Raw genomic sequence first — 13,185 nt, 5'->3', positions numbered from 1 at the left:
TAAACCTGTCGCCTATTATCTAAGGGTCTGTATCTCTTCACTTCCTGCCCATTCATGTATCTGTCTAGAAACATCTTAAAAGACGCTATCGTGCCCGCGTCTACCACCTCCGCTGGCAATGCGTTCCATGCACCCACCACCCTCTGCGTAAAGAACTTTCCACGCATATCCCCCCTAAACTTTTCCCCTTTCACTTTGAACTCATGTCCCCTTGTAATTGAAACCCCCGCTCTGGGGAAAAAGCTTCTTGCTATCCACCCTGTCTATACCTCTCATGATTTTGTACACCTCAATCAGGTCCCCCCTCAACCTCCGACTTTCTGATAAAAATAATCCTAATATACTCAACCTCTCTTCATAGCTAGCGCCCTCCATACCAGGCAACATCCTGGTGAACCTCCTCTGCACCCTCTCCAAAGCATCCACATCCTTTTGGTAATGTGGCGACCAGAACTGTACGCAGTATTCCAAATGTGGCCGAACCAAAGTCCTATACAACTGTAACATGACCTGCCAACTTTTGTACTCAATACCCCGTCCGATGAAGGAAAGCATGCCGTATGCCTTCTTGACCACTCTATTGACCTGCGTTGCCACCTTCAGGGAACAATGGACCTGAACACCCAAATCTCTCTGCACATCAATTTTCCCCAGGACTTTTCCATTTACTGTATAGTTCATTCTTGAATTGGATCTTCCAAAATGCATCACCTCGCATTTGCCCTGATTGAACTCCATCTGCCATTTCTCTGCCCAACTCTCCAGTCTATCTATATTCTGCTGTATTCTCTGACAGTCCCCTTCACTATCTGCTACTCCACCAATCTTCGTGTCGTCTGCAAACTTGCTAATCAGACCTCCTATACTTTCCTCCAAATCATTTATGTATATCACAAACAACAGTGGTCCCAGCACAGATCCCTGTGGAACACCACTGGTCACACGTCTCCATTTTGAGAAACTCCCTTCCACTGCTACTCTCTGTCTCCTGTTGCCCAGCCAGTACTTTATCCATCTGGCTAGTACACCTTGGACCCCATGCGCCTTCACTTTCTCCATCAGTCTACCATGGGGAACCTTATCAAACGCCTTACTGAAGTCCATGTATACGACATCTACAGCCCTTCCCTCATCAATCAACTTTGTCACTTCCTCAAAGAATTCTATTAAGTTGGTAAGACATGACCTTCCCTGCACAAAACCATGTTGCCTATCACTGATAAGCCCATTTTCTTCCAAATGGGAATAGATCCTATCCCTCAGTACCTTCTCAAGCAGCTTCCCTACCACTGACGTCAGGCTCACCGGTCTATAATTACCTGGATTATCCCTGCTACCCTTCTTAAACAAGGGGACAACATTAGCAATTCTCCAGTCCTCTGGGACCTCACCCGTGTTTAAGGATGTTGCAAAGATATCTGTTAAGGCCCCAGCTATTTCCTCTCTCGCTTCCCACAGTAACCTGGGATAGATCCCATCTGGACCTGGGGACTTGTCCACCTTAATGCCTTTTAGAATACCCAACACTTCCTCCCTCCTTATGCCGACTTGACCGAGAGTAATCAAACATCTGTCCCTAACCTCAACATCCGTCATGTCCCTCTCCTCGGTGAATACCGATGCACAGTACTCGTTTAGAATCTCACCCATTTTCTCTGACTCCACGCATAACTTTCCTCCTTTGTCCTTGAGTGGGCCAATCCTTTCTCTAGTTACCCTCTTGCTCCTTATATATGAATAAAAGGCTTTGGGATTTTCCTTAACCCTGTTTGCTAAAGATATTTCATGACCCCTTTTAGCCCTCTTAATTCCTCGTTTCAGATTGCGCCTACAATTCCGATATTCTTTCAAAGCTTCGTCTTTCTTCAGCTGCCTGGACCTTATGTACGCTTCCTTTTTCCTCTTAGCTAGTCTCACAATTTCACCTGTCATCCATGGTTCCCTAATCTTGCCATTTCTACCCCTCATTTTCACAGGGACATGTCTCTCCTGCACGCTAATCAACCTCTCTTTAAAAGCCTCCCGCATATCAAATGTGGATTTACCTTCAAACAGCTGCTCCCAATCTACATTCCCCAGCTCCTGCCGAATTTTGGTATAGTTGGCCTTCCCCCAATTTAGCACTCTTCCTTTAGGACCACTCTCGTCTTTGTCCATGAGTATTTTAAAACTTACGGAATTGTGATCACTATTCCCAAAGTAGTCCCCTACTGAAACTTCAACCACCTGGCCGGGCTCATTCCCCAACACCAGGTCCAGTACGGCCCCTTCCCGAGTTGGACTATTTACATACTGCTCTAGAAAACCCTCCTGGATGCTCCTTACAAATTCTGCTCCATCTGGACCTCTAACACTAAGTGAATCCCAGTCAATGTTGGGAAAATTAAAATCTCCTATCACCACCACTGAATTACAACGGAAAATTGAATTCTTAAAGTTGAAAGGAACCATTGGATAAAGCTGCTTGTCGCTACAATTCCTTTTCATTGCTCTGCATCAATATTATACCAACCATCCAGTGCAATCTCCACATATCTTAAGTATGATTGCATTACCTTTTGCCACACTTTCTCCTCCCTCCTTCCCTATCTCTCAATCCAAATCCAGTCAGAGGCAAAGTTTATATTTGCGTGGGGGAATTTAAAGTTAAATATTATTTACAGGCCATTTGGCCCAACAGGTCTGTATTTGTTTATGCTGCATACAGGCCTCCTCCTATCCTCCTTTCTTTATAACATATCCTATTTCTTTCATCGTTGTGTGCTTATCTAGCTTCCCCTTAAATGCATCTATGCCAATCGCCAGAACCACTTAATGTAGTATCGAGTTCCATGTTCTCACCACTCTCTGGGTAAAGAAGTAGGTTGTCATCAAAATTAAAAACCAGGGTGAACCTGGTTCAAAAACCTGCTGCAACGTTGTGAGGGAGCTCAGCCAGAACAATTAGCACTGCAACAGTGGCCCTAGTTTACTCTGCTCTGTCTCATGGACCTGCAGCGGCCACAGGAATATTGTATGGATGTGCTGCTAAATGACAGCATGAGGAGAGTGTCAGAGACTTTTAAGTCCACTTCAACTGAGTGTCTCCCACATTGCTCACCTGCCGTTCGCTGCAAAGCCATTGTGCACCATGAATGGAAAAAGTCATGAGCAACACAGACCTTTCCATTCATGAAGATTTGCAAAACCCACCAAGAAAACGCTTAAAATGACACCAGTCATTCTGGGAAACAGCAGATATTCATACAGCTGGTATTAATCCACTATCCAGATAGATGGAATTGTGGAATGAATGCAGTATAAAGAACCAACATATCATCTCTGACCCAACAGCAAAGGTTGAGGCTTTGACCTCACTCAAAGAGATTGAACTGCATTCAATCAAATCCGCACAGGGCATGGATGCTGCAGCCGCCTCTATCATAAGTGGAAGGTGAGGGACAACCCAAAGTGTAATTTGTGGCCATGAGTCCCACACCATGGAAAACATCACGTCAACTTGCCCACTAAGATCTGTAGTGGGAGGCACCTCATTTCCCCACTCAGCATCTCGGGAGGCCTTTGAATGGATAGGCAAACTAGACATCCCACTATTCCTGTTACCTAAATATAGTCATTATGCCACAGAAAGAGGCCATTTGGCCTATCGAGTACATGCTGGCTCTCTGTAGAGCAATCTAGCCAGTCCCATCCCTGCTCTATCTTCGTAGCCCCGCAGGTTTATTTCCCTCAAGTGCCCATTCAATTTCCTTTTGAAATCATTCATAGTCTCCGCTTCCACCACCCTCGTAGGCAGTGAGTGCATGGGCATTACCACTCGCTGTGTAAAAAAAAAAAAAAAAAAAAAGTTCTTCTTCACATCCCCCCCTGCATCTCTTGTTCAAAACCTTATATCTGTGTCCCCTAGTCCTTATACCATCAGCTAATGGGAACAGCTTTACTTTGTCTCCCTTATCTAAACATTTCATAATCTTGTACCCCTCTGAAATCTCCCCTCAATTTCCTTTAGTTCCAAGGAGAACAACCCCAGCATCTCCAACCTGATCTTGTCAAAATCCCTCATCCCTAGAACCATTCCGGTAAATCTCCTCTGCACCTTCTCAAGGACCCTCACATCCTTCCAAAAGTGTGGTCGTAGTCATAGAGTAAAACAGCACAGAAACAGGCCCTTCGGCCCATCGTGTCCATGCTGGCCATCAAGCACCTAACTATTCTAATCCCATTTTCCAGCACTTGGCCCCTAGCCTTGTTTGCTATGGCATTTCAAGTGCTCACCCAAATTCTTCTTAAATGTTGTGAGGGTTCCTGCCTCGACCACCCCTTCAGGCAGTGTGTTCCAGATTCCAACCACCCTCTGGGTGAAAAAATGTTTCCTCAAATCCCCTCGAAACCTCCTGCCCCTTACCTTAAATCTGTGCCCCCTGGTTATTTACCCCTCCGCTAAGAGAAAAAGTTTCTTCATATCTAACCTATCGATGCCCCTCATAATTTTGTATACCTCAATCATGTCTCCCCCCCCCCCCCCCCACCACCCTCAGCCTTCTCTGCTTGAAGGAAAACAACCCTAGCCTTTTCAGTCTGTCTTCTTGGCTGAAATGCTTCAACCCAGGCAACATCCTGGTGAATCTCCTCTGCACCCTCTCCAGTGCAATCACATCCTTCCTATAGTGTGGTGCCCAGAACTGTACACAGTTCTCCAGCTGTGGCCTAGCTAGCGTTTTATACAGCTCCATCATAACCTCCTTGCTCTTATATTCTCTGCCTCCTCCTGAGATCCCCACTATCACAGATGCCAGTCTTCAGCCAATTTGATTTGCTGCACATAATATCAAGAAACGACTGAAGGCACTGGATACTGCAAAGGCTATGGGCCTTGACAACATTCCAGCTGCAGTACTGAAGACTTGTGCTGCAGAGCTAGTTATACCCGCAGCCAAGCTGTTCCAGTACAGCTGCAACACTGACATCTACCTGACAATGTGGAAAATTATCCACATGTCCTGTCCACAAAAAGCAGGATAGATCCAATCCGGCCAATTACCGCCCCATCAGCCTACTCTCGATCATCAGCAAAGTGATGGAAGGCGTCTTTTACAGTGCTATCAAGCAGCACTTACACAGCAGAAAGCTGCTCACTGATGATCAGTTTGGGTTCGCCAGGGCCACTCAGCTCCTGACCTCATTACAGCCTTAGTCCAAACATGGACAAAAGAACTGAATTCCAAAGGTAAGATGAGAGTGACTGCCCTTGACATCAAGACAGCATTTGAGTATGGCATGAAGGAGCCCTAGCAAAATTGAAGTCAGTGGGAATCGGAGCAAAAACTGTCCACTGGTTGGAGTCATAACTAGGACAAAGGAAGATGGTTGTGGTTGTTGGAGGCTGATCATCTCGCCCTCAGGACATTGCTGCAGGAGTTCCTCAGGATAGTGTCCTAGGTCTAAACATCTCCAACATCTGAACATATGAATTAGGAGCAGGAGTAGGCCACTTGACCCCTCGAGTCTGCTCTGCCATTCAATAAGATCATGGCTGATCTGATTGTAACCTCGACTCCACATTCCTGCCTACCCCCGATAACCTTTCACCCCCTTGCTCATCAAGAATCTATCTACCTCTGCCTTAAATATAAAGACTCTGCTTCCACTGCCTTTTGAGGAAGAGAGTTCCAAAGACCCATGACCCTCAGAAAAAAATTCTCATCTCTGTCTTAAATGGGTGACCCCTTATTTTTAAACCGTGACCCCTAGTTCTAGATTCTCCCACAAGGGGAAACATCCTTTCTACATCCACCCTATCAAGACCCCTCAGGATTTTATATGTTTCAATCAAGTCGCCTCTTACTCTTCTAAACTCCAGCGGATACAAGCCTAGCCTGTCCAACCTTTCCTCATAAGGAAACCTGCCATTCCAGGTATTAGTCTAGTAAACCTTCTCTGAACTGCTTCCCATGCATTTACATCCTTAAATCAGGAGACCATACTGTACACAGTACTCCAGATTGTGGTCTCACCAATGCCCTATATAACTGAAGCATAACCTCCCTACTTTTGTATTCAATTCACCTCGCAATAAACAATGACATTCTATTAGCTTTCCTAATTACTTGCTGAACCTACATATTAACCGTTTGCGATTCATGCACTGGGACACCCAGATACCTCTGCATCTCAGAGCTCTGCAATCTCTCACCGTTTAGATAATATGCTTTTTTTATTCTTCCTGTCAAAATGGACAATTTCACATTTTCCCACATTATACTCCATTTGCCAGATCTTTGCCCACTCGTTTAGCCTTTCTATATCCCTTTGTAGCCTCCTTACGTCCTTCAGCTGCTTCATCAATGACCTTCCCTCCAACATAAGGCTAGAAGTGGGTATGTTTGCTGATTGCACAATGTTCAGTACCATTCGCAATTCCTCAGATACTGAAGCAGTCTGTGCCCGCATGCAGCAAGACCTGGACAACATTCAGGCTTAGGCTGATAAGTGGCAAGTGACATTCGCCACACAAGTGGCAGGCAATGACCATCTCAAACAAGAGAGAATCTAACCATCTCCCCTTGATATTGAACAGCATTACCGTCACTGAATCCTCCATCATTAACATCCTTGGGGTTACCGTTGACCAGAAATCCAACTGGACCAGCCATATAAATACTGTGGCTGCATCAGCAGGTCAGAGGCTGGGAATTCTGCAGCAAATAACTTACCTCTTAGCTCCCCAAAGCCTGTCTGCTATATACAAGCCATAAGTGAGGACTATGATGGAATACTCTTGCCTGGATGAATGCAGCCCCAACAACACTCAAATTGAGACTGTCCAGGACAAAGCAGCCTGCTTGATCAGAACCCCATCCACCACCTTAAACATTCACTCCTTCCCCCACCAGTGTGCAGTAGTTGTATTGTCTACAAGATGCACTGCAGCAACCTGCCAAGGCTTCTTCGGCAGCATCTTCCAAAACTACGACCTCTACCGCCTAGAAGAAAGGTAGCAGACATGGGGACACCACCACCACCTACAAGTGCCCCTCCAAATCACGCACCATCCTGACTTGGAACTAATATCACTGTTCCTTCACTATTGCTGGGTCAAAATCCTGGATCTCCCTCCGTAATGGCACTGTGGGTGTACCTACACCATATGGACTGCAGTGGTTCAAGAAGGTGGTTCACCACCACCTTCTTGCAGGCAATTAGGGATGGACAATAAATGGTGGCCTTGCCAGTAACACGCATCCCAGGGACGAATTTTTAAAAAGAAACTCACGTCTTCTATGTGGCACCTTGTCGAAGGCCTTTTGGAAATCCAAATTACATATACCACATTATTCTTGTCTACTTTTTCTGTTACTTCAAAGAATTCAATGTTTGGTCAAGTATGACATTCCCTTTTGGTGTGAAGTGTGATTTTCTATTTACAAAAAAGTTTTTCCAGAAGATTATAGGTTCTCTGAGATACAGACTAAATGACCACAGAAATTTACAGCACTAAACACTGCCATTGAGACAGTTGTGTTTGTCAGCTCTTTTCTTAGAGCAATCCAACACTTTTCCCACTCTCTACCTGTGTATTTTTCTTTGCTTCAAATATTTATCCAATGTTCCTTTTAAAATATGCAATGGTCTCTGCCTCATTCACTCCCTATGGTAAAGCTGTCCATATTCCAACAACTCTCAGTTAAGACATTTTTCCAAATTACTCTGCTTGTTCTTAAAATTGATGGTTCCTCATCGCTAACATTCCAATCAATGGAAATAATCTTTCCTTATTCAGTCCAACAAAATTACATTTAAAATATCAATTAAATATCTGCTTGGCCTTCTCTGCTCCAGTGAAAGCAGTCCCAATTTCTCAACTGCCCTCATAATAGCAAATGGACAAATCGTTGATATCTACGGAGAACAAAAGTGGACCCAGTCCCAACACTGGTACATCACTTCCAACCCTTCTCCAATCTGAGCAAACCCACTTACTCATGTCAGTTGATCAACTTTCTTTGTGCTGCTGCAGTTCCTCAGTTGTTTGCCTGAATTTTCTGGCAGCCACCTTCTGTCTTAGCCTGTATAAATTTTTGGAAGGAATTCACCCATTTGGTGCAGCTTTGCTGGATCTTGTTCTAGTGAATGAAGTGGGGCAAGTGGCTTGTTTCAGTGGGAGCACATTTGGGTAATAGTGAACATAATATAATTAAGTTTAAAGTAGTTACAAAAAAGGACAAAGGCAGCCAGTTTGTGATTTGAGAAGGCATCCTGCACAGGATGACGAAACAAAGATTGGCCAGGAAAACAGTAAGTGAGCAAAAGTAGGTCTTCAAGGTGGAATAGTTTGGGTACAAGCCAGGCATATTCCCATTAAAAAAGAAAATGCTTGCATTTCTAGAGCCCACAGGTCACCTTGGTCCTGGTGTGCTGGTGGTCACTGCCCTGCCCTGCTGAACACACACTATTTCAAAACCTCACCAAAATCTTTCCGTTTACCACCCCTGTTAAACTTTTTCTTTTTGCACTCCTGCTCTGAGGCTATATTTTCTTCAGCGTAAAGTGTTTTGGGATATTTTCCTGTCTCTGAGGAGAGCTGTGTATATTTTAAAAAAATTCTCCAAGCACTGCCCCAGGTTTTCTCTTTAATGCATTGGAATTGAGGGGTGTCTCGGGTAGAATTTCCAGGTTGTAAAAGCAAGAGCAAAATACTGGAAAGTGCTGGAAATACTCAGGTTGGGCAGCATCTGTGGAAAGAGAAACCGAGTTACTGTTTCAGTTCAATGACCTTTTGCTGGAACCTATCATAAAGGGAGAAAAATTTCTACAGTACTTTGGTTGGGGAGATTAATGTAAATTTACCGTGAATGTTTTTGGGTGCTCTTTGGTAATAAGAATCAAACTTGGTTATGCTGTGCACTTTTGGCTTGACACTATTCTGTACTGAAGTTGCCTTTGTTTCCCTCCAGATCAGATTGTGGGTGTTCCCAGAGGGGACCAGGAATCATGACGGTAACATGCTGCCATTTAAGCGTGGAGCTTTCCACTTAGCCGTGCAGGCACAGGTAAAATCAGTTAAAATGTTAGCCTATTTTACTCTCTAGGGTAGAGACTACATCTGTAATTAAAGGCTGCAGGTGATGGTGCGGTATAGAGTGTGACAGGGTGATGAAAACTCACTATATGCAAGGGTGTTAGACTGTACCCAGAGTCTGTCCAAGCTGCATGCTGGAGCCTTCTGGAACCCAGCTAATATCAAGCATTCTGTCATGTTGGGCTTTAGCATTTCTCCCCATGACGGCATGGTGATGGGTATGTGAGGTTCGAGTGAGGATTGGGAATGTGGGCTCAGATCATGTGTAAAGCAAACAAACCTCAATTTAGCATTTGTTGCCCAACCTGTTGATTGTATTGCGGCTGTCAGTACGTTATCCAAACCTGTTATATTGTACACACCAGGAAATTCAAAACAGGTTTTTGCAACCTGCCCTCATAATATAGCCCTTAATGTCCTGGTATCTTCTGGTGCGCCCTTTCTAGGCCAATATATAGTTCCTGATTGATGTGCTTCCATTTACACAGCTTACAGTGCCTCTTAACTTCGATAAACAACTCTCTTCCTTCATCCAAAGGTGAAAACTGAGGTCCAGTACAGATCCTGGGGATCCCACCAATCCGTGTATATTTTCTTTATCCAAAGTATGTCTTGCTATTACTGACCCATGTTGGTTAGAACTGAAAAGGGAAGGTGAACAAACCACTAGAAAACTGGCCAAAACAGTTGGAAGAGAACAGTTTGTTTTCAAATGTACAGAAAAGCAACAGTTGAAAGATCTAATCTTTTTTATATAACGGTTGGAGGGGTGTGGAAAATCCTACATGTGCAAGGATATTTGCGTTGAACTATGCATTTATATCAGCACCATTCGTGTCCTCAGGACATCTCAAAGCGCTTCAGAGCCAATTAAGTACTTTTGAAGTATAGTCACCGTTGTGTATGAAAGATGGCAGCTAATTTGTGCACAACAAGCTTCCACAAACAGCAGTATAGGAACGGACAGATAATGTTTATAGGTGTTAGCTGGGAGTAAATGTTGGTCAGAACACCAGGGAGAACTCCACCTGCTTCTCAAATCATGCCATGGGATCTTTTACCTCCACCCAAGAAGACAGTTGGGCCCTCGGATTAACATCTCATCTGAAAGATGGCCCCTCCAACAGTGTGGTCTAGAAGTTTGTGGGACTTGATGCCCTAACCTTGTGCTTCAAGCCAGCGTGCTACCCATTGAGCCATGGCCAACCCATTGATGTCTTTAAAAAGCCAAAGTGAGGAAACAACTCCAAAATATAAGGGGGTGATGTAAATTGGGAGGTGGGAGTCAGTTCACTTTTGAACCTTTTAAACAGAGGGTGTTCAGATGGAAGGCAGGATGCTCCTGAACATCATCATCTTTGGCCTCCTTGTCTCGCGAGACAATGGGTAAGCGCCTAGAGGTGGTTTGTGGAGCAGTGCTTGGAGTGGTTATAAAGGCCAATTCTAGAGTGACAGACTGTTCCACAGGTGCTGCATATAAAATTGGTTGTCGGGGCTGTTACACAGTTGGCGCTCTCCTTGCACCTCTGTCTTTTTCCTGCCAACTGCTAAGTCTCTTTGATTCGCCACACTTTAGCCCCGCCTTTATGGCTGTCCGCCAGCTCTGGCGATCACTGGCAGCTGACTCCCACGACTTGTGGTCAATGTCACAGGACTTCATGTCGCGTTTGCAGACGTCTTTAAAGTGGAGACATGGACAACCGGTGAGTCTGATACCTGTGACGAGCTCGCTGTACAATGCGTCTTTGGGGGTCCTGCCATCTTCCATGTGGGTCACGTGGCCAAGCCATCTCAAGCGCCGCTGGCTCAGTAGGGTGTATATGCTGGGGATGTCGGCCGCCTCAAGGACTTCTGCTTTGGAGATACGGTCCTGCCACCTGATCCCAAGGATTCTCCGGAGGCAGCAAAGATGGAATGAATCGAGACATCATCCTTGGCTGACATACATTGTCCAGGCCTCACTGCCGTAGAACAAGGTACTGAGGACACAGACTTGAAACACTCGGACTTTTGTGTTCCGTGTCAGTGCCCCATTTTCCCACACCCTCTTGGCCAGTCTGGATGTAGCAGCGGACGCCTTTCCCATGCGCTTGTTGATTTCTGCATCGAGAGACAGGTTACTGGTGATATTTGAGCCCAGGTAGGTGAACTCTTTAACCACTTCCAGAGCGTGGTCGCCGATATTGATGGTTGGAGCATTTCTGACGTCCTGTCCCATGATGTTCGTTTTCTTGAGGCTGATGGTTAGGCCAAATTCGTTGCAGGCAGCCGCAATCCTGTCGATGAGTCTCTGCAGACACTCTCCTGTATGGTTTGTTGATGCAGCATCGTCAGTAAAGAGGAGTTCCCTGATGAGGACTTTCCGTACTTTGGTCTTTGCTCTAAGACAGGCAAGGTTGAACAACCTGCCACCTGATCTTGTGTGGAGGAAAATTCCTTCTTCTGAAGACTTGAACGCATGTGAGAGCAGCAGTGAGAAGAAGATCCCAAACAGTGTAGGTGCGCGAACACAGCCCTGTTTCACACCACTCAGGATAGGAAAGGGGTCTGATGAGGCGCCGCTATGCTGAATTGTGCCTTTCATATTGTCATGGAATGGTGGACATCCGATCTTTGCTAGTAGTCTGAAGAGACCACGTCTGTTGACGAGGTCCTGAACATCACCATGAGATATGGATCAGTACCGAGTCCTGGTTATCCCTTTCGTCACTTAAATTCTTTCTATTTAGAAACTGTTACTCACTTTAGTCTTTCTGATAGCTGCTGCCTTTTTCCAGTCCTGATGAGTGATTACATCTGAAATACTACCATATTTTCACTTTGTGACTGAGAAACTTGCTGTCAGTTCCAGAATCTTTTTTTAATTTCTGATTTGACATTCACTCATTTTATCTTGTTATGGGTGTCAAACTTAAGGGCAGTTGAGTGCCTGATACCGCAGTAGAAGTCGATCCTTTTGGGGTCAAGGGGAAGCAATAGAGCCGTCCATATTCATTATTGAACTTTATTTAATCAGATCTGTTATGTTGCAGGTCCCAATTATCCCAGTGGTGTTCTCCTCTTACAATGACTTCTACAACAGGGCGGAGAAAAGGTTTACTTCCGGTACGTATCTGAAATGAAACCCTGTTGAATTGTCTGAAGAACGGCTCATTTCAGTCCTGTCCTTGCCCCAGACTCCACAGTTAGTCCCTTCTCAGAATCTCAATCTTTACAGTGCAAAAGGAGGCCATTCGGCCCATCGTGTCCACACTGGCTCTATGAAAGAGCAATTCCCTCGGTTCCATTCCTCTGCCTTCTCCACATAACACTGCACATTCTTCCTTTTCATATAACTGTCTAGTTCCCTTTTGATTGCTTCAATTGAACCTGCCTCCACCATACTCAGGTAGCGGATTCCAGACATTAACCACTTGCTGCGTGAAACATTTTTCCTTATGTCACTTTCGCTTCTCTTACCAAATACTTTAAATCTGTGCCCTCTCGTTCTCAATCCTTTCACAAGTGGGAACAGTTTCTCTCTATCTACTCTGTCCAGACCCCTCATGATTTTGAATACCTCTGTCAAATCACCTCTCAGCCTTCTCTTCTCCAAGGAAACCAGTCCTAACTTCTCCAATCTATCTTCATAACTGAAATTCCTCATCCCTGGAACCATTCTCATGAAGCTTTCCTGTGCTATCTCCAATGTCTTCATGTCTTTCCTCAAATGTGGCACCCAGAATTGAACACAACACTCCAGCTGAGGCCGAACTAGTGTCTTATACAAGTTGAACATAACTTCCTTGCTTTTATACTCTATGCCCCTATTAATGAAGCCCAGGATACTGAATGCTTTATTAACCAGGCTCTCAACCTGTCGTGCCACTTTTAATGACTTATGCACATATACACCCAGGTCCCTCTGCTCCTGCACCCCCTTTAGAATTGTACCCTTTATTCTATATTGTCTCTCCATGTTCTTCCTACCAAAATGAATCATTTCACATTTCTCTGCATTGAACTTCATCTGCCACCTGTCTGCCCATTCCACCAACTTGTCTATGTCCTTTTGAAGTCCTACGCTATCCTCCTCACAGTTCACAATGCTTCCAAGTTTCATATCA

The 13,185-nt window shown here is 44.9% G+C and overlaps 1 protein-coding gene across 2 annotated transcripts in view; it reads left to right on the top strand.

The window, feature by feature from the left end:
- Window positions 1-13,185, top strand: part of agpat2 (1-acylglycerol-3-phosphate O-acyltransferase 2 (lysophosphatidic acid acyltransferase, beta)) — a 33,991-nt gene that overhangs the window by 18,038 nt on the left and 2,768 nt on the right. For both annotated transcript variants that reach the window (XM_068011997.1, XM_068011996.1), the window contains 2 exons: window positions 8,955-9,050; window positions 12,112-12,184. In XM_068011997.1, the coding sequence (XP_067868098.1) occupies window positions 8,955-9,050; window positions 12,112-12,184 (169 nt within the window). The remainder of the gene's footprint in view (window positions 1-8,954; window positions 9,051-12,111; window positions 12,185-13,185) is intronic.

The sequence above is a fragment of the Heterodontus francisci genome, chromosome 32 (genome assembly GCF_036365525.1).
Source record: "Heterodontus francisci isolate sHetFra1 chromosome 32, sHetFra1.hap1, whole genome shotgun sequence".
Classification (NCBI taxonomy): domain Eukaryota; kingdom Metazoa; phylum Chordata; class Chondrichthyes; order Heterodontiformes; family Heterodontidae; genus Heterodontus; species Heterodontus francisci.
This window is presented reverse-complemented; position numbering and strand designations above follow the sequence as displayed.